This window comes from Lagopus leucura, unplaced genomic scaffold (genome assembly GCF_019238085.1).
Source record: "Lagopus leucura isolate 7727_CA_CO unplaced genomic scaffold, USGS_WTPT01 Super-Scaffold_100083, whole genome shotgun sequence".
NCBI lineage: Eukaryota > Metazoa > Chordata > Aves > Galliformes > Phasianidae > Lagopus > Lagopus leucura.
In genome coordinates, this window is record NW_024962318.1 from 577,203 (window position 1) to 599,681 (window position 22,479).

General features: G+C 62.4%; 3 protein-coding genes across 3 annotated transcripts; 1 reads left to right on the plus strand and 2 right to left on the minus strand.

The window, feature by feature from the left end:
• Positions 1–2,801: 2,801 nt before the first annotated feature.
• On the minus strand, positions 2,802–5,550 carry SLC52A3 (solute carrier family 52 member 3). Its single transcript, XM_042887425.1, has 5 exons — positions 5,515–5,550; positions 4,981–5,143; positions 3,443–4,494; positions 3,135–3,258; positions 2,802–3,060 (listed from the first exon to the last, which is right to left on the minus strand). The coding sequence occupies exons 3-5, from the start codon at positions 4,468–4,470 to the stop codon at positions 2,848–2,850; spliced, it is 1,365 nt and encodes a 454-aa protein (XP_042743359.1). The 5' UTR covers positions 4,471–4,494; positions 4,981–5,143; positions 5,515–5,550; the 3' UTR covers positions 2,802–2,847.
• Positions 5,551–11,585: 6,035 nt separating this feature from the next.
• Positions 11,586–13,273, plus strand: FAM110A (family with sequence similarity 110 member A). Its single transcript, XM_042887448.1, has one exon. It carries the CDS (start codon positions 11,586–11,588, stop codon positions 12,579–12,581), a length of 996 nt encoding a protein of 331 aa, XP_042743382.1. The 3' UTR covers positions 12,582–13,273.
• On the minus strand, positions 13,231–22,283 carry ANGPT4 (angiopoietin 4). The gene is made up of 9 exons (XM_042887447.1): positions 21,975–22,283; positions 18,497–18,652; positions 18,194–18,315; positions 17,735–17,967; positions 17,452–17,567; positions 17,230–17,331; positions 16,992–17,158; positions 16,458–16,588; positions 13,231–16,382 (listed from the first exon to the last, which is right to left on the minus strand). Exons 1-9 carry the CDS (start codon positions 22,266–22,268, stop codon positions 16,222–16,224), a joined length of 1,482 nt encoding a protein of 493 aa, XP_042743381.1. The 5' UTR covers positions 22,269–22,283; the 3' UTR covers positions 13,231–16,221.
• Between the last annotated feature and the right edge of the window lie 196 nt (positions 22,284–22,479).

Genomic DNA, 22,479 nt, shown 5'->3' on the forward strand with positions numbered 1-22,479 from the left:
CTGAGCACGCGGCACAGCCGCTCACACTGGTTCCCCCAGCCCCCCCCGGAACAGGATGAGGCCCTTCTTGCAGGCAGGCCGTGGTTCCAAGCTGGCAGGTGACAGTGAGGACCTGGCTGGAGCACTTCTGCTGCCCATCACTGCTCTCGCTGCATGGCCAGTGCCCTGTAAAATGAGCTGGGAGCCACAGTGGGAGCTCTGGAGCAAGACCTTGTGCCAGCTGGGGGTGACAAAGGGCTTATGGGGTACAGCGAGCTGGGGGATCCAGCACAAAGGACCTGCTCCCTGTGAGTCCCTGCCCTGCCACCAGCTTGGAACCTCAGCCTGCCCTGCCTTGCTCTGCAGTCCCCTTGAAGCTGGTGCTCCCCCAGTTCCACTGTGAGCATCCCCCTCCTCTGTGGGCAGCTGGGGAAAGGCCATGCTGTCCCTGAGCCCTGTGCTGCACCAAGAGCATTGCAGCACTCAGCCCCGCGCAGCCCACCAGTGGTGGTCAGTGTGGGGTTCTGGCGGGGCCCTTTGTCTGGGCACACAGTGTCACACGCAGGGGACAAGAGCAGCACCCTGTGGTGGCACCCCAATCCTAATGCTGCCCGTGGCATGCTGGTGGCCATGTGCTTCTTAATCTGTGCTGGGAGCTGGGGGCATCTCTGCTCTGCATCTGTGTGGGGCCAGTGAGCGGACATTCGCTGCTTTGTGTGGCATCCCATAGCCAAGGGAATGTTCCACAGCACCCCACATCCTAGGATATCCCCTAACCTGGGTTATTCCAAGTTCTATAGCACCCCACAGCCCATGTTACACCACAGCCTGGAGCACCCTATGTTCTATAGCATCCCATAACCCAGGGCACCCTATAGGCTGGGGTACCCATAGCCCACAGCATCCTGTAGCCTAGGACACCCCACAACCCCAGGTACCCCACGTCCTATAGCATCCCATAGCCCATCTCATGCCATAGCCCTGGGTTCCCATAGCCCACAGCATCCCATAGCCCAGTGCACCTCTCATCCTAGGGGCACCCCACAGCCCGCCCCACTCCTGTTCCCAGGCTGGGGCTCCCACCCCGCTCCCCCCTTAGCACTGGGGCTCACTCCCCATCAGCATCACTGGGGCCGTGAGCACCAACCCCATCTGGCCCTACGGTGCAACCCTGACATCAGTCCAAGTCCAAGGTCACCTCTCCTTGAGGTGCAGCCTTGGGGTCGGCCCCAGCATCTCCTCCATCCCTGGGCCGCCGGCTCCCAGCCCTGTGCTCCTTTATTTATTTATCTGTGTGTGTGCGATCACTTTTCTTGAAGGCACGTTTGCAGAACGGACGATTACTTACGCCCTAGTTGGGCCGAGCTTGCCTGCCTGCCCGCTGCCCTGTGATTTTTTCTCTCTCCAGGCTGTGGTGTAATAAGGGAGGTAATTAAGTGTAAAAGACAGGGGGAGGGAGGGCTGGGAGAGGGGGAATAGGAACTGGCTCCTTTCAGAGGCAGGGGACTGAGATAATGTATGTTAATAACCTGCAATCAGTCCTGCGGAGCTGTGCTAATATTGCTGACTGCAGCGCGGCTGGGCCCCCCCCCAAACCTGCCCCCACCACGGCGGGGAGGGGGAGAGCCAGAAGAAAGGCCCGGGCGTTCTCCCGGAGCGAGGCTGGGTGATGGCTGCATCCCCATCCCTGCCTTCCCGAGCAGCTGTATGGAAATAATTCCTGCTCGCTCGCAGGGCTCGAAGGCGATTGTTCCCCTGTGCCGTGCTGGGGAGGGAGGGAGGGGTTGGCGGGGCTGTACAGGGCGAGGGTCTTCGGGGACCTGTGCGTCTGGGATGGGCAGGAGGGTCCTCATGTAGGGCGTGGGGGGGGGGGGGTGGTGGTGAAGGGCTGCGTCCCTTTAGCTCGCGGTCTCATTGCAAGGAATGTGGGATGCGCCCTGCTCTTGGGATGGGATAAGTCCTCCACGGTGCCCCCGCATCCACCGCTGCTCCTCAGCCCCCAGCTCTGCCCCTCTCCCCACGCTCCTCCTGCAAACGGGGGGATGCGCGGTGCTCAGCTCAGGCCGTGGGACCCGTGCGGGGCGGTGGGCGATTAGCAATTCCAGCCGCGTCCTTCCCGCAGGCGGCCGGGACGCAGCCGGGGCCGGGGGCTCCTCGGCTCTGCTTCGTTAAGGCACAGCAGAGCGGGTCTGTCGCTGCTGCTCCCGAGGGGAGCAGATTGCCAGACAAAGAGCCGGGGACAAAGGCCCGGCTGCCTCGTGCCCCGGGGAAGAGGCGCAGGCGCGTGCGGCGACCGAGCGCTGCTCCGCCTGGGGGCTGACGCTGCTCCCCGGACCCCCCCGGACCTCCTGTTGGCACAGCCGAGGTGCAGTCGGGTACCAGGTGGCACAGTTCTGCCACCCCGTGCCGTGTGACAGCCTTGTGTTGCTGTTCATGGCACGGCTGTGGGCACGGGGCGTGCTGCAGCTCTGTGCCCCCCCCAGGTACAGCCAGACTGAGCGGGGGCTGCTGTGGGGCACAGGGCAGTGGGGAGAGAGCAGAAAGCATTGCCAGAGCCTCAGAAGGGCTCCCTGGGAAGGTTACCCCCATCTCACTGGGCTGCATCTCCTTCTGCTGCTGCTTTTCCAGGAGGGACCTTTGTCACCACAATCTGAATATGGCTGCAGCCCCCCATGTCCCAGGGCAGTCATTGCTCTCCACTGTGGCATGGGCACGAGAATGAGAACAGGAATGAGAACACAAACACTGCTCCCAGGGGTGCTGAGCCCCCGGTGCAGTGGGGCGAGGTGGAAAGCAGCAGGTCTGGGCACAGGCCAAAGGGCTGAGCAAACTCCTTCTATTTGTTTGAACACAAGAGGAACACCGTGCTCATACTGGGCACTGCAGGCTGCAGTAGTCGGCGGATTGGAAGAAACCATAAATGTTGACGAGGGGGAACATGAGCAGGGCACCCAGCAGGGATCCCAGCTGCTCCAGTGCCCCGTACCACACCAGTGCACTGTGGCTGCGGCTCCGCAGGATGACCCCGGCCATCACCTTCACATAGGAGAGTGTTCCGGTGAAGAGCACCCAGGAGAGGATCTGGTGGCACAGGAGAAAGCGGTCAGTGGGGACCCTGAGACCTCTCCTGAGGTCTGAGGGACCAAAAGACTTACAATGATGGCGTTGCCCCACTGGGAATGCTGCAGGAGAGGGCACGGGCTCATCACTGCTATGGCCATGTTGTAGGCACCGAAGCCTGTACCCGCCAGGCTGAGGATGCCCATCAGGACCAGGGACCTGCAAGGAACAGTTAGGTGACACCAGTCAGCACTGCCACCCCAGCACAGGGAGAGGCACAGCCCCACAGCAGGCTCAATGCTGGCCCCACTGTCCTTCCTGAGTGCCTCTGACGCCAGGGTATGAGCACCAAGAGGACACCCACCACCCCAAAATGGGGCTGTTTTGGGTCTCCCATACCTACCTGCTGGGCAGGACCATGGCCACGATGCAGGCGAGAGGGTTGGCCATGGAGCTGAGCGTGGCCGAGAGGTGATATGCGGTGTTGCCATATGGCAGGCAAGAGTAGGACTGCACAGATGGCAGGACTCCGTTTGTCAGAGAGCTCACCCAAGTGATAAGCAAGTAGATGAAAGCAAGCTTGGCCACAGAATAGGAGACCTTCTCTGGGTGGGTCTCCATGGGCCGCTTGGTGCTCTTTGGGCATGAGTAGCCTTTGCCTCGTCCCTTGCCAGCATCATCCTCAAGGATCTGGTCAAAGGAGTTCAGTATGATGGTGCTGGGACACAACTGCTGCTGTGAGAGCTCCCATACCTTGGGCTGCCTTGTCAGGAAGAAGAAAGCCACCAAGCAGACTACCATCATCGCAGTCATGAGGAGGAAGAAGATGAGGGTAGAGAAGCGGGCTGGGAGGTAGTGGGTCTCCATCTGGAAGATAGTGCCCTCCATGGTCTCGTTGCCAGAGGTGATGTTGACCACCTGGCTGACATTGGCACAGCTGGAGATGCCGGAGCCCTGGCCCAGGGCGATGAGAGCAGGGATCAGCCCGCTGAGTCCTTCACCTATGAAGTAGGTGGTGAGGTATTGGGCCTGCAGCTGCATCATGAAGGGCAGGAAGGTGACGGAGGAAGTGCAGTCAACCAGAGCCAAGAAGAAGGTGAGGATCAGGAATGCAGTGCTACGGGAGGTCCCCGCAATGGGGGAGGTGTAGTTCCAAAGGAAGGCCAGCAGCAAGCAGGCCACGATGCCCACAGACACAATCACGTAGATAACGACCACCTCCTTCAGCGAGCCGGGCCAGAAGCGGTGCATGAGGGTGACAAAGAGCGGCCCCACGTTGGCCATCTGGATGATGATGGTGATGAAGGAGGGCAGGTCCCACTGCTCTGGCAGCACCGTCACCAGCAGCGGCAGCTCGACCCACAGCCCATTGATGGCCATCCAGGAGCCCATGCCAAAGGCACAGGCGAGAAGGTGGGTGAGTAGCGCCATGGCTCAGGGCCAGGTGCCACTGTGCTGTGGGGAGAAGCTTCATTCAGTGGTGGAGCTCTGTCCCCCAGGCCCCCACAGATGCTGCCTATCTCCCCTCTCCCACAGGCAGCTCCAGCTGCTTCTCCTGCAGCACAGGACTGGCAGAGTGGCATAGCCTAGCCAGCAGTGAGAGGCCTTGTGCCACCAGTGCCGCACAAGGCCCCCTGCTCTGCCTGAGGCACTCATCGTGCTTGAGGCACAGAGACTGGAACAGCGTAGCGAGCTGGAGCTGAGCCAGAACACAGCTTAGCATGGCACTGCCTGGCATGGCCTAACAGCCTGGCATAGTATGGCCTAGCATGGACTAGTATGGCCTGGCAGGACATGGAAAGGCCTAGCACGGCCTGGCACAGCACGGCATGGCCTCGTATGGCCTGGCATGGCACAGTCTGGCACGACTTGGCACAGCATGGCATGGCCTGGCACAGCATGGCATGGCCTGGCACGGCCTGATGCACCGTCGACTCTCACCTGGGGGCTGTGAATCCTATGCAGCCGCTCTCCTGGGACTCGAGGCCTTGCCCTTCCCTCCGCATCCGCAGGCAGTGCCCAGCAGCTCCTCTCCTCCCGCCGGCCCCCCGCTGACTGCACGGGGCTCCGGCAGCGGTGGGGCAGAAAGGCCCCGCGGCCCCACCTGCAAACAGGCCCCAGCTCATACCTGCGGGCTGACTCAGCCCCCGCCCGCCCCGAGCACCTGCCGCCCGCCCGGCCCCATCCCAGCACCAGGGGGCCCGCACAGCCCCGCGTCCCCGAGCCCCGCGGTGCGGATGGAGGTGGGGGGGGGGGGGGGGATGTTGCGGGCCGGGTGATCCCCAGCGCGGTGCCGAGTCCCGGTGGAGGAAACCCGGGTTCGCGGGGCCGGAGCCGTCCGCCGAATGACCTCATCCCGGCAGGGAGGTGTGGGGACTTTTTGTTACGGAGCAGAAGGGAAAAAGGAAGAGACGGGAGACCGGTCGGACCGGTGCCGGGGTGACGTTCGGGGCACCTCCCCGCACGGCAACTCACTGCGCTTTGGGGGACGGGCGGCACGCGGCGCAGCGAGTCCGGGCTGCCGGGCGGTGACGTCAGCCGGCCACGTGACCGCCTCCGGATGCAGATGGGTGGCAGCGTGCGGAGCGCCGGGTGCTGCTCCCGGCGGAATGAGCCTCCCCGCCTCCCCTCCTCCCCCCCCCCCCCCCCTCCCCCCCCCCTCCTCGGGCGTGGGGAACCGGGCGGAGTCACCGTGCCGTCCCGCTGTCCCGCTCGGCGGTGGGTCTGACGCTGTGCTGCAGGGCTCCCGGGCTGGGGGTCCCAGCGGGGTCCTGGAGATGGGGGGGGGGTACGTGAGCTGCGCCCCCACCCCTTACGTGAGCGGTAGTTTGGATGTTGGAGCGAGGTGGGATGAGACAAAGTCATAATGACGAATAAAAAGTAACGTGCTGGGGGCTTTGGGGGGGTGGGCGAGAGCCTTTTTCTTGAGGGAACCCCCCAAATCCCTGTGTGTGGGGACAGAGGGAGCAGCTGTGATCACAGCCAATCCCACTGTGATCCCGTTCCATCAGGAACAGCTGGAGGGGCTCAGGAACACCCCTCCCTCTTCCCAACCCCCCTCCACCCAGCACACCCAGCTCCCTACTTTTGGCAGCATCACGGCCACTTGGTCCCATTCACTCCCCCTCGCTTCCCCCCCCCCTCCCAGCTCCAGGTGCTGGCTGGGACTTCCACACTCCAAACTCAGCCCTAGTGCACAAAGTGCTCCCACCCGCTCTATCCCTGCCCCCAAAGCATAGCCGAGCCCCTCCTGTCCCCACATACCACCAGGGTCAGCCTCAGCGTGCTGCTGCCTGGCTGTAATGCCAGGTGCTCTCTGCAGTGCTGTCGCTGAACCTGCACACCCTGGTTTGGCTGGATGCCGGCATTTATTCCTGGCTGTGACACGGACTTTGCCCTTGTCTTCAAAAGAGCCTGTGTCCCACCTATTCCAAGATGCACCTTGCGGGTGCAAATGTCACCATGCAGCGCTGTCTGGGATGGATGGCTGCAGGGCTGTGGGTTGAACTGTGTGCTCTGGGAACACAGAATGTGGCCTGCAGGTGTGCTTTGTGCACAAACACTCCTCCAGCCCTGCTCAGCCAGCACAGGGTGCACGGTGGCTGTGGGACATGACCAGGTGCCCAAACATGCTTGAGCTGGCAGATGCGATGCTTGCACCCTTCAGGAGCTGACAGGGGCTGCAGAGGACAGAGCAAGCTGGGCCCTACGGCAGCGCAGCCTGGCAAAGGCTCATCCCAGCACCCAGCTCCACCCTCGGCGGCTCTTCCCCCAGCACCCACTGGGTGTCGCTGGGAGAGCGAGCTGCACTGCGCTGCCTCGTGCAATGCCCTGCCTGTCCCTCCTGTCCCTTACTGCCCTGCCTGTGCCCCGCACCTCTGTGCCCTGCAGCCACCCCAGGCACCTAGAGCAGCAGTGTCCCCGCTGTCCCCAAATGGGCTGCAGGATGGGTGTTCAGGCTTTGGGACTGTTGGGGTTCTGCATCTGTGTGCCCTGTGTTGCTAGGAGGCACCGGGGGCTGATACAGCTGAGCCCCCTGCTCTCCATGGGGACGGGGCAGCAAGGGGACAGCGGCTGTGCCTTGTTCATCCTGCAGCACAAAGGAGCCCGAATCCAGGACTAATTGGCTGTGGCACGGGGGCCGGGGGGCACAAAGGGTTGATGGGCACGGGACTGAGCGCTGCTGCACGCTTCTCACCCCAACCCAGCTGATACGTGCTGCCTGCTGTGCCGGGGGGTTGCCGCCCCCCACCCCATGCTGCATCGCACGGCAGCTGAGCCCCGGCCCCTCTGCACCCCGGCAGATGCGAGCAAAGGCCCCAAGGCAGATGGCAACATTTGGTCACCGAGCGGTCCTCGGCTATGGGACTGTGCTGGGATCAGGCAGGCGAACGGCCCACCAGAAACTCCCCCCGTGTCCCCAGATGCAAGGCCATGTCCAGTATGGGTGAGAATGCAGCAGGGTCTCTTGAGTGGGGAGAAGCAGGTGATGAGAGTGGGGCTCCATCTCTGATTCCGCAGGCCTTTCTCACACTGGGAATCCCTGGTAAGGAGTACAACCCACCAATGGGACCCCAATTTTCCTACTGGGGGGGGGGCCCTGTCATACAGGCGGTACCTCCTTACTGGGAAGCCCAGCCAGAAAGGGGGGACCAACAGCGGGTCGCTGCCCATGGCCCTTTCCTCCCCTTCCATTCTCCTTCTCTTCACAGCTCCCCATCTCCATTTGCATCCTATTTCCATGTGAATGGAGCAGGTCAAGTTGAAAGTTGAAAGCTGGCGCGGGGCGCCTGGGGAAGGGGCCTCTGCCAGAGGTGAGAGCCCAACAAAAGGGGCCGCATCCCCAGGGCACTGCGCTCGCATGGCTGCGGCCACAGCCCTGGCCCCAGCACAGCCGCCCTTCCACCATCTGCAGGTCCGAGTGCAGTCTCCACTGCTCAGACAAAGCCCTCACACCCGGCACGTCTCCATCTGTTGGATCCCCTGCACCCGAGCACAGTGTATCTTTGGCCCTGAGCATGGCTGCTGTCTGCAAGGATGTGCACAGAGGGATGTGCACGGGCATGGGCAGCATCCAGCTGATGGGCATGAGGTGAGGCTGTGCGCATGAGAGCACTCCTCATTCATCCTTATGGTCTCTAGGGAGCTCCCTGTGCCTCAGAACAGGCATTCAGCATCAGGGAAACTGAGGCAGGGAGCGGGTGGTGGCTCGCCTCGGTCAGGGTATAGGCATTTCCCAGCTCCAAAGCTATTTGAACCATTGTCTGGGTGAGTGGTGGTGATAGAAGCCTGGAATTAGCACCCACCAAAATGAGCACGGTGGCAGGAGGAAGGTCTTGTGGAAGCTGCCAGCACTGGGGAGGGCTAAGGTGAGCCAACACCTCTGGGCTGGACCTTGTGCCATGAAGCTGCAGCCCTGTGGTTTGATGCCAGGCATCCACAACCCTCCCCACCCAACACTTAGAGGGAGGATTTGGCCTCTGAGCTCTTTTTTTCTTTTGCACTTTCCTAGCTGCATTTCACTCCTGGGGGGTCCTGGGAGCTGCACGTGCAGGGAGCCAACCCTGAGCACCTGTGGGAGGCGAGCACAGAGCCAGCCCCAGCGCCCATCCACCTCGGGGCTGCGGGATGGGTGCTGAACCCAGGGCGTGCTCCTGCATTGGGCTGCCCTCCCCAAAACCATCCCGGGGTGCTCCTGGGGAGGGCGAGGCTACAACGCCCTGCTGAGTGCAAGCAGCCGGCGTGCCCAGACAGCACCAGCTGCCTGCCTGCAGCCTGCACCGATCCCCTACCATAGGGATACACAGCCTGGCCACCCTCAGTGGGCAGATGCCCACGGCTCTGCATCACCAGGCAGTGTTTTTCCAGCTGAAGCCATCGTGTAGGTCCACCTTCTGCTGGAAGCATCACCCAAGTGCAGGGCGGCTCCGAGCTGGGGCTGTTTGTTTTCCCAGCTTCACCCAAGCTCTGCTTGTCTCGCTTCCAAGAACAGTTTGAAAAACGTGCTGCTATCCCTGAGCTCTGATTGTGTGTGCTGTGTTTGCCCCTGCCATAGGAGTTGGGCTGTGTGCAGGCAGCAGCCTCACTTGGTGACCTTGCTGTGCTCTGTCACCTCACTCTGCACCATTCGTTGGGCTGCTCTGTTTTAAGCACAGGAGCGTTTTGAACTTTGGGACTGCAGGATGCTGGGGGGCTGGCGGTGACCTGGGGCTGGTGGGTGTGCAAGGGACCTGTTCCCTTGAGAAGGCTTTGAGAAGGCTCTGCTCCCTGTCCTGGTGAAAGCAGGGGATGTCCAGGGGCGTTCTGGCACCTGCAGTGCTTGGTGCTCCAGTTGTGCCACCACAGCAGTGCTTTTCCATCTCCACTGACCGAACTGTGGGTCCCTTCACGCTGCCCAACCGGCGCTGCCGGCTGAGCTTAGACCCACACCAGGACGTCACCAGCCACGGCCACGCTTTGTGATGCAGCCACAATTAAAATGCAGCCTGGCTTGGAGAAAAGCCCTGTGCCTGTGCACACACGCTGGCAGGGAGAGGTGTTTTCGATCCCATCTGAGTGCTGGGCTGCCTCGGAGGGCGTCTTCAACCAGCGGTGACTCAGACGGAGCCGTGAGCCGCCCTGCAGTGCACAGACCTGCTCCAGCACCCTGAAACCAGCTGCACTGCAGGGAGCAGGGGAGGCAGAGGGCACGAGGCCACTCTGAGACGAGAACAGGAAGCAGAGACACAGCAGCTGAACCAGGCCAGGGAGCACAGAAAGGTGGGTAGGTGGTGGAGGTGGGTGCTGGGTCGCTGTGGCTGAGCATGGCAAGCTGGGTGCCAGCCACAGTGCCTGGACTGCCGTGCTCCATTCGGGTCAGCTGATAATGTCGCTTTGCTTTCTGGGCTGTGGGAGAACAGCTCTGTGCGGATTGGGGCAGCCGTGCCAGGCTGGCAGCTCTCCATCCATAGGAATGTGGAGCAGCAGGTTGTGTCCGGCCAGCTGACCTTGCTGACAGGGACAGGAGCCCACCCTGAGCACTGCTGGCTGCTGGGGGGCTCTGCACCCCCATCCCTGTGCCCAGCAGATGCTCCCTATGGAAGCCTCCCCATCCATGGCACAGGGTGCAGGGTGGCTGCTGGCAGCGTGCTGTGCTCCAGCAGTGCACAACACTGGAAGATGACCCCTACACCACCAGAAAACACCCAGAGCCGGGTGAGTCAGGCCCTCGTGGCCCCTCTCCATCAGGGCTGGGTGACACAGGACCTTGGGGAGCCTGATGGTGATTTCCCACATCGGAGGCTGCAGCACTGCTTGCCCCCGAGCACCTTCCCTCCATGCTTCATTGCCCCTGAGCACAGAGCACGGCTGCAGCGGTGGGGCCCTGCCTTCCCCGTCATTGCCTGGCGGGGACATCGGTGCCCTGCACTGCCCTGTTCCCAGCTCACCGCCCGCAGCCGATGCCGTGTTGTGGGCTGTACCCAGGAAGTCGAGCAAGGAGGTGAGCGGCCTCAGGTGGCGGCAGCTCACTGGGAGAAAGGAAGCGGGGCTGTGCCGTGCCCACCGGTGGGCTCCCTTGTGCCCTAAGCTGGGCAACGTGGGGCTGGGGAAGCTGCGCTGGGCAGCTGCGGTGACCCCGGTGCTGGAGCACCGCCTGGACGGGTGAGTGGCACAGCCCCAGACCGGGGGAGACGGGGACCCTGCGGCCAAAGGAGCTCAGGAGAGGTCGGTGGGTGTCAGCCCCTGGCTGCTGACGGCACTGGGGTGGGAGGCACGGGGCCGCTTTGAGCCCCTCCGTGTGCGGGCTGCTGCTGCTGCGCGACCGTTGGGGCGGGCGGGTGCTTGCTGTGCTTGGCAGAGCCCCAAGGGCGCGGGGTTCCTGGCTGCTGGAGAATGAGGAGGGTTGAGGAAGCACGGCTGGGAACCCCCGGGTGCTTTCCGGTGGCCCACAGTGGGAGAGGGGTGTGCAGGAGCCCCTCTGCCGTGGGACCTGCACACATTGCCCTACCCCAAATGGCAGGGGGCCGCTTGCATGTTGGCATTCTCCCTTTTCTTCTGTGAAGGAGGCGGGTGGGGGTGCACCACAGGGGGGAAACTGCTCCTGGGGCTGAGCATGGGGGGGCTGCAGGAAGCAGGGCCCGACGTTGCAGCGCAGAGGGCTGGTGGGCGATTGGGGCAGGCAGAGCACCCCACGCACCCCGGGCAGCGGGCATCACTGTGGGCCAGCAGCCCTTCCTAGGGCTCCCCTCACCCCAGTGTCGGGGTGCCCTCCCCGCGGCCCCATTGGCCGTGGTGCCGTTTGAAGCAGGCTTGCACCGCGGATTGGCCGCGCTTCGTTTCGGGGACGCAGCCGGAGGCGTGGTCCCTGCCTTGAAATAGGAAGCCCGGAGCAGCCGGCGCAGACAGCGCGGCACCGCACGCCCCGCGCAGCGCTCGGCCCTTTGTCCGCCTGCCTGCGGGGACGGGGTGCGGGCAGGGGGTTGTCACCGCCGCCCCCCGCAACCGCCCCTCATTGCGGTTCCCTCCCCCCGCAGCCTGCGGCGCGTGGCCCCGCTGCCGCCCGCACGATGTCGGTCGAGGCGCTGCACGCCGGCGATGCCATGAAAGGGATGGCGGCGAGAACCCCCTTCACCTCGGCCATGCCCATCCGCATCCTCAACAAGGGACCCGAGTATTTCCGACGGCGAGCTGAACCGGCTGCCCGAAAACCCAGCGCCGTGGAGAGGTTGGAGGCCGATAAAGCCAAATACGTCAAGAGCCAGCAGGTCGCCAGCACCCGGCAGGAGCCGGTGAAGCCTCCGCTGCTCAAGCAGCCGCTCTTCGTGCCGGGCGTGCGCCGCGCCATGCTCACCCCCAGCCGCAAGACGACGCCGGGACCGCGCTCAGCAGGCAGAGCCAAGACCTCGCTCAACCTGGAGATCCTCAACCACCTCATCAATGGCTGCGACGGCCCCAAAGCCGAGAGCCCGCGGGGTGGGGAGCGGCACGGCGCGGCGGAGGCGATGAACGCCAGTAGGGTCGGCAAGGCACCGGGGAGCCCTGCTGCACCCAGACCCCCTGGGACCGTGGCGGTGCGCAGGGTGGACGTGCGGCCCTGCGGGGCCCTGCCTCCTGCCGTGCCGGGAATACGGGTGCCGTCGTCGCCCTCCCCGTGCAGAGCGCCCGCAACGCCGGTTCTGAGCTCACCCAGCCGCCCCGAAAGCGCCCGCCGGCAAACCCTGCTGCACCGCTCCAAGTCGGACCTGAGCGACCGCTTCTCGCGGGCCACCGCCGACCTGGAGCGCTTCTTCAACTACTGCGGCCTCGACCCCGAGGAGGTGCGGGACATGGGGGCCGAGCATTTTGCCCGTGCCAGCTCCGATATCGTGTCTGTCAAGTTTCACAGCGTCAGCACGGCCAGCTCGGAGGGCGGACGCTCCCCCCGCAGCGCGGCCACGCCGGAGGGCCGCCCGGCTGAGCGCATGCCCTACGGCATCTCGGTGGTGGAGCGCAACGCCCGCGTCATCAAGTGGCTGTATGGGCTGCGCCAGGCCCGCGAGCCCCAGCAGGTCTCCAACGTGTAGCCAGGCTGCTCGGCTGCAGGCAGTGCTGATGTTGGGACGGGAGGAAGCATCATCCCGTGCTCCCCAGGAGGGCAGCGGGGCCATCCCGGATCCCTGAACTGAGCCCGCTGTGCCTCTCTCCCCATCCCTCTGAGCAGCTGCAGAGCGTGGATGCTGTGCGTCCTCCTGAGGAGCGCCTTGCTTCCTGATGGACTCAGCTCTGCAGGACCCCCATCAGCACCTCAGCACCCCTGAGCCTGTAGAGTGCAGGGGACACAGTTGCACCTGACTGTGTGCTGCTGGCTGGGCTGTGGGTGCATGGTACCTCCTTTGGGGTCCCAGCTTGAGGCTCTGCATTAGCACTGGGGCCTCCTCTTAGTGGCCACAGGTTGAGGTGCTGTGCCCCTGCAGCTTCAGCAGAAGGGGACGGAATCCTGGTGGTCCCCATCAGAGTGCTGAACATCCTGGAAGGTTTGGGTGCTCTGCGGGGAGGAAAACCCGAGATCTCCTTGGAGAAGCTCAAGTCTGTGTATGTGTGTGTGCGTGTGTTTGTATCCTCTTTTTTGTATGCCAGTGAGAAAACCCCGGGCACAATGTGCCCTCTTATTTATGAAGAAGGTTCTATTGGTATCTTCCTACTGTTTTTCCTGATGTGTCAACTGTAAAAAAGTGACAGTAATGCAGTCAGTTTTATTAAACTTCAGTGCTTTGGATGCCGTGCATGTTGCCGTCTTCAGATGTGGTGGGGAATGAACTGGGGCAGGCCCCCAAGAGCCTCTTCCCTGCCAAACTCAACAACACGATGAGCACTGCGTCCCAGTGGGTGTTTGCAGAGCATGAGTGTTGTGCCATGCTGTGCCGTGCCATGCCGTGCCCTATGGTGCCATGCTGTGCCAGCGCAGGGCCCGGCAGATGCAGCAGGAGGAAGGTTTGTTCCTGGCAGGTCCTGGCAGAGCCCAGCTGCGGGATTCCCCTCTGCACCTCCCCAGCACTGTGCCAAGCACGCTGCCGGGCTCTGCTCTGCGCTTGCTCCAGCAAAGCACCCCACAGCTTGGCTGCATCCCCAGGGCTGCAAGATGGGGAGGCGATAGCAGAGACCTCCCAGGCGCTGGGGAGGTGTGAGGATGAAAGATGATGCAGGGAGTGCTTTGAAGATGAAAGCGCCGTGTGCTGCGCTATCCCCAGGTGGGTGTGGGCTCCTGCAGCCCCTCTGCTCCTTGCAAGGGGAAAAGCAAAGCACCCCATGATGCTGCTGCAAACTGTGCCCATCTGGGTTGCTGGGGAAGATGGCACCCAGGCCACCAATACCCGCACCCAGCACTCCCCCCATGGGGCACAGATCTGCTGCTGCTCACACCCCAGCCCTGTTGTGCGGGACCCATTGGGCTCCCAGAAAGGAGCCAGACAGGTCTGGGAGCCCCCACCCAAGGTTGGTGCAGGATGTGGTGGGGAGGATGCAGGACAGCACCTGATAATGAGTCAGGGAGGAAGCACACGCCCAAGAGATCCTGCAGTGCCAGCACACAGGAAGCTGGTGACTCCCCAGAGAGCCAGACATGGGGCTCAGCCCCCAGCACTTGGTTCTGGGGTCCTGCATAGGGCTGCACAGCTGGGATGTGTGGTGGCTGCACACAACATGCACAGCCAGCCAAGTCCCGTGTGCTCACATGGTGCACATTTGCACCCCCAGCCCAGACATTTGAGGCACCTTGCTCCCCCCAGGGGATGCCCCAATGTCTCTGTATCCCTGTTGGGGACAAGAGGGCAGCCCTGTCCCTGCACTCCTGATCACTTTCCTTGGCAGCTGCCTCCCTGCCAGCTCCGGTTTCAGCATGGAGCCACAGCTGAGCCCGCAGTTATTTATAGAGAGGAGGAATGACCAGGGGAAGGTTTCCACTGCCTTTGTCCTGCTTACTCCCATATCTCTCGTTCCACGTTTCTACGTGGCTCATCACAGCAATGACCCTTCAAAGGTCATTTTCTTCCCCAGCCACTCAAGAAAAGGGCCTGGAGATCACATCCCAGCCCTCCTCAAGTGCTGCATGGGGAAAGCAAGGAGATGGGATTTGGGGTGCAGGGGGTGAGCAGGGCTGGGGGGCATGCAGAGGTTCACAGCAGCACCAGGATGGCCATAACCACAGTGCCTTGCAGGTGATCCCACCTTTAATGCATTTCCCATTTTTCAATTATTAAGCATGATCTGATGAGCACCTTGGAGGAAGTGCCAGCTGCATCGCATGTTTTAATCAGTGTTAATTAGCAAATGCCTTATGAATGGGGGAGGGGAAGAAGCAGGTCTGTGGGGTGTCTGAGGGATGGGTGCTGCAGGGACAGTTGGGGGATGTGTGGCTCATGGCCTGTGGCAGAGCTGCTACCACTGCTGGTCCCCAGAGTCTGCTGGGGATCCACCAGGGCACAACGCTCCTGTCCCCCATGGATGGGGATGCTGTGCAACGTCACCAGGCTGTGGGGGACCTCTAGTGGCAATAGAGTCGAGGGGGACAGGGGTGGCCCATGATAAGATGGGAAGTGCTGTGGAGCCGGGTGTCACCGAGCCCTCATCTGTGCTCTGAGCTCAGTCAGCGCTCAGCGGGTCAGGATGGGGCTGCACCCCCCTGAATGATGCAGACGTAGCAGGGAGACTGCTGAAAGGTCCTTTATGTGGAGATCATGCATACTGCATCCCTGGGGCTGAGGCAGTGCTGCTGCTGTCCCCAGTAGCGAGCCCACAGCCACAGCTCCCATCTCCACCACTGCCAGAGCACTTGGCAAAGGTGGGAGCTGTGCATGGGGGTCTCAGGGCAGGGCTGAGTGCTGCCTGGTGCAGCTCTTGGCCAATAAATATCTCTCAGTACAAAAATAAAAGGGTTCCCATGCCAAGATCCAAGACATGGGTGGGCGTGGGGGCTTTTCTCAGCAGAAGGAAACACTACTGAGCTTTGCCCCACATTCTCCAGGCTGTCACCAAATGTGCCTGGGTCCAAGTCTGGATTCTCCATGCCAATAAAACAAATGGCCTGTCAGCCCCACCAGCACCTTCGTCCCCAGCTCCAAGCTCCCTCATCATCCTCAGCTCCCTATGCCCCACCTCAAACCACAGCCCCATCACCATGTGCTACCCCCATCACCACCCCTGTGTGCTGGCACCCAACCCCCTGCCTCTGGTGGCACCTCCGTCCCTTCGTACTGTCCCTGTCCCATCGGGATGTGCACAGCCAGTGATCCCCTTGCATGGGTAGAGTGCATGCAGGAGGGGACAGCTGTGTCCCCCTTAATGACCGTGCAGGGAGGAGGGATGCCATGCGCTCACGCACCGGTTCTGCTCATCCTGCAGGAAAAGCAAAGCAATGGGGAGTTTAGGGCAGTGCCCTAAAATATATAGAAAAGGCAAAATATGGTCTGCCTGACCCTGTATGACTCATGCAGGAGGTCTGGTGGTCCCAGATGCACACTCCGGCACAGCACGGAGCCCGGAGTTCACAGACATGGGGGAAATAGGGAGAAACCAGGAGGGAATGGGATCCACGCGCTGCAGCTTGCAGGAGTGGGGCTGGCTCAGAGTCAGCTCCGAGATCTGAGAGAAAACAGGAGTGAGAAAAAAAATAATGGGGGGAAGCTCTCCAGGGGCTCCGTCCTCCTGCTGCTGCGCCGCTCCGGCCGGCTAAAAGCCCGCGGGCCGTATCAGCATGCGGGTGCCCTTCAGCGAGTAGCTGGGCCCCTGGAAGTAGTGCCAGCGGATGCCGTTCAGCTTGCGGATGTTGTGCCGTGCCGGGTAGTAGATGCCATTCAGGTTGGAGAGCCCGCAGGCGTCGAACCACCACCCTATGGGAGGGAGCAGGAGGAGTGGCACCGGGGTGGGCACGGAGCGAGGACCCCGACCCAAACCTTGCTGCTCACCTCCTGACAGCATCTGGGCACACTTGCAGAGGCAGTTGTCGTTGTCAGCATCGCGGGTGCTGAAGTTGGTGCCCTGCATGGCCAAGCCGCTCTGCTGCCCTGCTGTGCCGCTGTAGTCCTGCAGGGAGAGCCTGCGGCCACACGTGCCATCACTTCCCTTCTCACTGAGTGGGACTGCAGAGTCCGATGCCCCCATCCTCCCGCCCACAGCCCGGCTGACATCCCTGTGAGTGTGCACTGTGCCCACTGCATCTCCATGAGGATGTTCTTGGGGACAAACCCGCTTGCACAGGCACTGGCCTCGCCAGGATGGGAAATTCTTCAGCCTTATTGCAATTTTATGCATCTAATTGGGGAAGAGCCCGGGGAGAGGGGGAGCAGGCGGTGTAGCAACAGCCCCATGGACGAAATCTGCCAAGATCCCAGTGAAAGCCCTATGGGAGCCCTGCAGCTCCCCAGGCAGGCAGCGGTGCCAACCAACCTGGGGGATCGGGGACAGCAGTGCCTGGGGACAGCTCAACTCTGCTCACCCACCTGTAGAGCAGCCGCTCGCTGTCCAGCTGAAACCTGCCATAGTGGGCATAGACCTGGCTGCCCTCCCAATCCCGCAGCTCCACACGCAGCACGTAGGGTTCCCGGTTCGTCAGGAGGTGCACGGCTTCATTGCCCAGCCAGTGCTCACCCGCTGCATCCCCAAAGCCCTGGGGGAGCCGAGGGAGGGTGGGTGTGGGTGATGGGTGCAGGAACGCCCCATCCCCAACCCTATGCAGACCTGCTTGTACTCCCTCCAGCCCCGCTGGAAGCTGACGCTGCCGTTGGTGCGGAGCTGGATGACCGTCCAGCCACCGCCGTCTGTCTCCATGTCACAGAACACCTGCAGTAGGGAACCAAGCAGCTCTGAGTGAGGTGACGCATCCCACTGCCAGTGGGGTTGGTTTGCGGATGGTTGGGCCCCACGGTGCCACCGTGGCAGCCCTCTGTGGGCTGCTCTCACCTTCCTGGGCTGGCTCATGTTGGTGATGTGCAGGGTGTACACACCGCTGGCACGGCTGCCGGCCTGCAGCACCTCGGTGCAGTCCTGGAAACGCTGCTCCTCACCAGGCAGCAGGGCTGGGCAGAGGGGAGAGCAGCTGGCGGATGCTCCAGTGACCCTGCAGGTCCTGCAGCCCTGCTCTTCCCATCTCCCCAGGGCTGGGGATTTGCTGCAGGAGAAACCTCTCAGGGCACAGGGCGGAGTCACTCTTGGGATGCAGTGTTTTTAGGTTCTCCCCACTCACCTCTACCCTCTGCCACGAGGCGCACCAGGCTCTGCACCGACTCCAGGAGCTGCAGCTGCTGTCGCTGCAGCAGGCTGGCGTTGGCACTGGCTGCCAGCAGAGACTTCTCCAGCTCCTCGATGGTGCCGCTCTGCCTGCTCAGCAGGTGCTGCAGCCTCTCCTTCTCTGAGCGGATCCCTGCCAGCTCCGCCTGGTGCTTTGCCTCCATATCCAGCACCCGCACCTCCAGGATGCTGCAAGGGGATGTGTGCTGGAGATGGGCAGCCCCAGCCTGGCTGCGGTTCCCCCGCACTGCCGTGAGCTGCCCCTGCTCCCTACAAGTGGCAGCTGTGGGATGTGAGTGACCTGTGGGCACGCTTCCCCACCCAAAGGGCTCTAATGAGACCCTGTCACCCACGGGGACCCCCGATGAGCCCTGGAGGGGCTCCAGCTCTCCTGCAGAGCAGCCCCAGCCCCTACTTGTTCCTGCTCTGCAGCTGGTGGATCTCGTTTGTCTGCACCAGCAGCTGCTTCTCCAGCTTGGTGGTGGACAGGGAGTTCTCCAGCAGCTGCATCTCGATGCGTGACGTCTGGTTCAGCACCTGCACGGGGACATTGGGAGGGTGGGCACACACAGCAGAACGCCTCCTTGTCCCCAGCGTCCTCAGGAACATGACTGCATGAAACCAGCATCCCTTCAGGGAACAACAGCAGAGGAACTTCCCCACACTGCAGTTCCGGTGGCAGTGGGGACATGGGGACATGCGTGCCATCGCTGCCCACCTGTGCCTCCACGTCGGTGAGCTTGCGGCTCTGCTCAGCGCTGCGGTTCAGCAGGGAGCTGCCGATCTCCAGCATGGTGGCCGTGTGGTTCCGCACCGCCGTCTGCCGCAGCCGCGCCATCTCCGGCTTCATGCTGTTCTGGATGGAGCTCTCCAACTGCAGACGGCAGCGAGGGTGGGATGGGATGGCTCAGTCGAGGAGCTCACCCCGCGCTCAGCCTCAGTGCTGCCTCCTGGGCACTCTGATGTGGGAGCGTTGCAGTGCAGCATGAAACATCCCGGATGCTTTGGAGCTTATTGGGAGGATGGGACGTGTTGCCTGTGGCTGCAGTGCTGTGGGGGAGCCCAGGGCACCGCTGCCGACATTCCTCATCCAACACCCTCACACAGCTCTGCTCCCACGTGTCTGGGCTGGGAGAACGGCTCCTGCTGTAGCTGGCACTGCAGCTCACGCTGCTCAAAAGCAGCAAGATGACACAATGGGAACAGCCCAGGACAGCATCCCGGGTGTATGGAGGGGGCACTGCTGTGGGTGGCACTGGAGTGGTTGCAAAGTTGGCGTGTGACACAGTGGCAAAGCAGAGCTGAATGGGGTAGGTGGGATTTATTGCCATGGGGACGCCCACAGTCCCCAAATGGGGCTTTTCTCTCGCTGGGACCTGGCACAGTTCTGTGTGTTCACAGATCTATTGTTGAACTCAGACTACTGACCAACAGGGAGGCACTGGCATAGACACCAGCATCAGCACCAGCACGGCTCAGCTGCTGGCTGAGTTCCTATGGCTGCCAGCATCCTCCCCCCCACTGCCCCATCCTGATGAAGGCGGCTTTCCCAGTGCTGGCTGCTGCCTTGCTGCAGGGAAGTGCTCAGGGCTGGGAAGCAGCTGGCTATGTGCGCGGCTCTGAAGCGTCTTCCGCTTTCCCAGCCCGCAGGGGACAAGCACTTCCCAGTAGGTTTCTATTTCTGGCAGCTGCCATGAGGTTCCCATTCATCCCCTCTCTGGGGTGACAGCCTCAGCGAGGTCTGTGGCCCTGGGGCCACTGTGCAGGGACTGCAGGGAGCGGAAGGGATGTGCTGCTGCCCACGCTGGGAACACTGCCCCGTGGATCCCACTGCCCCATGGATCCCACTGCCCCGTGGATCCACTCTCCAAGTGGATCTTGTGCTCTCTGAGCTGCTGCAAACCAAACCCTAGTGCCATGTCTGGAAAGCACTCTCCCAGCTGAGCGATTGCTGGAGAGTTTCCCTTTAACCATGTCGTTAATCTTGCTGCTTCTCAGGGCTCCAGAGGCCATTTCTCCCTCCTGATTCTGCCTTTTTTTTCTTCAAAATAAACACATCTCTGAGTTAAGGGCAGCGCATACCCATGGAAAAGGTCGGGCTGGCACAGGCAGGGCTGAGCGCGGCCCCGGCTGCTCCCTGTGAGTGGTGCTGGGGCCTCTTTTGTAGGTCCTTGCCCTACCCAGGGGGAGCATCAAAGCCTCCAGGCCCCAGCCACGGCTCTGATGAAGGCATCGACCTGGGAAGCAGCTGGGACTGGAGGGAGCTGCAGAATCCCTAGACAGCGTGGACCCATGTGGGGTCTGCATGGCTGCAGAGAGGAATGAGGGGACCCTCCCCAGGAGGGAGGTTCTTCCCAGAACCTGCAGCCACGGGGCCACTCTTGCAGGGAAGGAATTGCAGGAGCAGGGCAAGGATGGGGCCACAAAGCCAGGAAGGCAGCAGGTTCCCCACTGCTGGTCCCATCCCTCTTGCAGCGTGACACTGGGCAGACGCTGCTCCAGCAGTGCTATGACCACAACCGAGCCCAGCTCCGGCCCCGCGTTGTGTCCCGGGCCAACAGTGAGAGCTGCCAACATTTGCAGCCTCCAAAAGAATTTCTGCTCAGCAGCAAAACCCCGCAGCAAGAGGCCCCCAGCCAGCAGCACAGAACGGCCACCCCAGTGCCCCCACGCTGGGAACCCATTGCAAACAGTTGGAAGGTTCCATCGCACCGGGCACTGGGGTCACGATCCTTCCTGTGTGCAGGTTTTGTGCCCCACATTTTGTCACTGCCCAAAGGGAGGGCCAGAATGGTGGCACTGAGAGGTGCTCGGTGCCCGTGTCCTCTGCAGCACCACCACACAGCCTCCCTTGTGCAAAGCCATGTGAGTGTCCTCATGTCCTCATTGTGTCACTGCTTGTCCCTTCTGGTGACAGCATGCCTGGCGGTGTGGGGAGAGTGACTTGGCCTCCAGGGGTCTGTGAGCTGAAGGTCAGGGGTCCCAAAGGGACTCTGCCATATTCCTGGCCCTGGGCACAGCCCAAATTCTCTGCTCCATGGGCAGACAGGGATTTGGGGTTGTTTACAACCAGTCCTCAAGTCCGGTGCCTCCTTTGAGCCCAGTTTGTTTGTTCAGGCCTGGATCCCAACCAAAACAAGCCTCCTTGCTCAGTTTCAGTTAAATTAGGAAAGCAAAGAAACTGGACACACACAAAAAAAATAAAGACCTAACTGCAAGCTGCCTGCAGCAGAGGGGCCATGCTGTGGGGTGGGACGAGCACCAGTTGTGCCCCTGCTCCTGGGGTGCAGCACCACTGCGTGCAGCTGCCCAATGGGCACACACAGCGCAGGCAGGCTTTGCTCAGCGTATCCCTGGGGCTCAGCATCCTCCCAGGACTCAGCACGCTCCCAGCTTTTGAGGAATTTGTGGTCTGAGTCAGCTGAGGAGAGGACAAGGGGCAGCCCTGTGCGTCCCTCGTGTGCCCACTGCTGTCCCTATGCAGCGCTCACAGTGTCACTCAGTTCGACTGGGTGACAGCCGTGGGGACTGAGGTCCCACTGTAGGGACGTGGCTCTTCCCTGATGCTCACACAGATGTGAGGTCAGGAGGTGTCGGGTGAGACCTCGGAAAGGAAAAGCCTCTTCCTGCCTCACCCTGAGAGGCCGGGAATGGGGGAGTGCAGCAAGGGGTCCCTGGGATGGGCTGGGAGGGTCCATGGCACAGGGTGCCCTCCTTCCTGCTTTGCCCCTGCTGTGGGCCTGGGGCTCCCAGTGCCCCCGTGGGGCCGGAAGGTCACGAGCCGTGTTTCCCATGCAGAGTCTCACCCAGTGCCAGGAACATTCGTGAAGCCCACAAGTGGGAACACAACGAACCCTGCCCTTCGGTCCCTCACCCCGCCGCCTGCCAAAAGCCTTCCCAGCAGCTTCTCGGCAGTGCCACATCCTGACCGTGAGCAGGGAGTGCTGAGCACTGTAAGGTGCCCAGGACCTCTGGCACGACACGGGCACAGGGACAAGGAGGGGACCGCGGTGGGGACGCAGAGGGACGCAGCACGCTGAGCAGCAGCACGCACAGAACCCACCCACCCCCTCTGGGCAGACAGCGCTGGGTGAAGGCAGCACCGGCTCAGGCTCTGGAGATGAGATTTGGGCAGAGCGGTGCACCAAACCTCTGCTCAGAGCTCTGACAGGGGACACCCCCTCCCCATTGCCTACCTTCAGCAACCACTGCGTGCTGTTCTCCAGGATCCTCTCCAGGTGCTGCAGGCGCTGGGTAGCCCCGCGGGCGGCTTGTCCACTGCCGGACGGCGAATCCCGCTGCAGCGCGTTGACGGGACCGGGGACGGCGAGCGGGCACGGCGACGGCTCGGCCTCGGGCAGCACGAAGGTGTAGCTGCAATGCCCGTGTTGCACGCGGTGCCAACGCCGGCGGTTGCCCACGTCCAGCGCCCTACGCTGGGATGCGGCTGTGCACAGCGCTGCCAACGCCACGAAGCTGAGCGCACGCATGGCGCGGGCACGGGGCGCACGCAGCCCCCCCCCCCCCCGGAGCCCCGGCACAACGCAGCTACCCCCGGGCGCAGCGCTGCGGGGCCGGCATCGCTTCCCGCTGCTCTCTGAGCCGCCTCCGGCCGCCCCGCAGCCTTTTATCGCCAGGCTGAGTCCCGCGGCAGCCCTTGAGAGGGAAGAAAAAAAAAAAAAAAATCTGTTTAAAAACAAT

Coding starts and splice junctions, on each gene's coding strand:
- SLC52A3 (XM_042887425.1), bottom strand. CDS start 4,470: ATGGCGCTACTCACCCACCTTCTCGCCTGTGCCTTTGGCATGGGCTCC. Junction 3,259..3,442: donor GCCATGGTCCTGCCCAGCAG/GTAGGTATGGGA, acceptor TGTTCCTTGCAG/GTCCCTGGTCCTGATGGGCA. Junction 3,061..3,134: donor AGTGGGGCAACGCCATCATT/GTAAGTCTTTTG, acceptor CTGTGCCACCAG/ATCCTCTCCTGGGTGCTCTT.
- FAM110A (XM_042887448.1), top strand. CDS start 11,586: ATGTCGGTCGAGGCGCTGCACGCCGGCGATGCCATGAAAGGGATGGCG.
- ANGPT4 (XM_042887447.1), bottom strand. CDS start 22,268: ATGCGTGCGCTCAGCTTCGTGGCGTTGGCAGCGCTGTGCACAGCCGCA. Junction 17,568..17,734: donor CCTCGTGGCAGAGGGTAGAG/GTGAGTGGGGAG, acceptor CCCTCTGCCCAG/CCCTGCTGCCTGGTGAGGAG. Junction 17,332..17,451: donor ACATGAGCCAGCCCAGGAAG/GTGAGAGCAGCC, acceptor TCCCTACTGCAG/GTGTTCTGTGACATGGAGAC.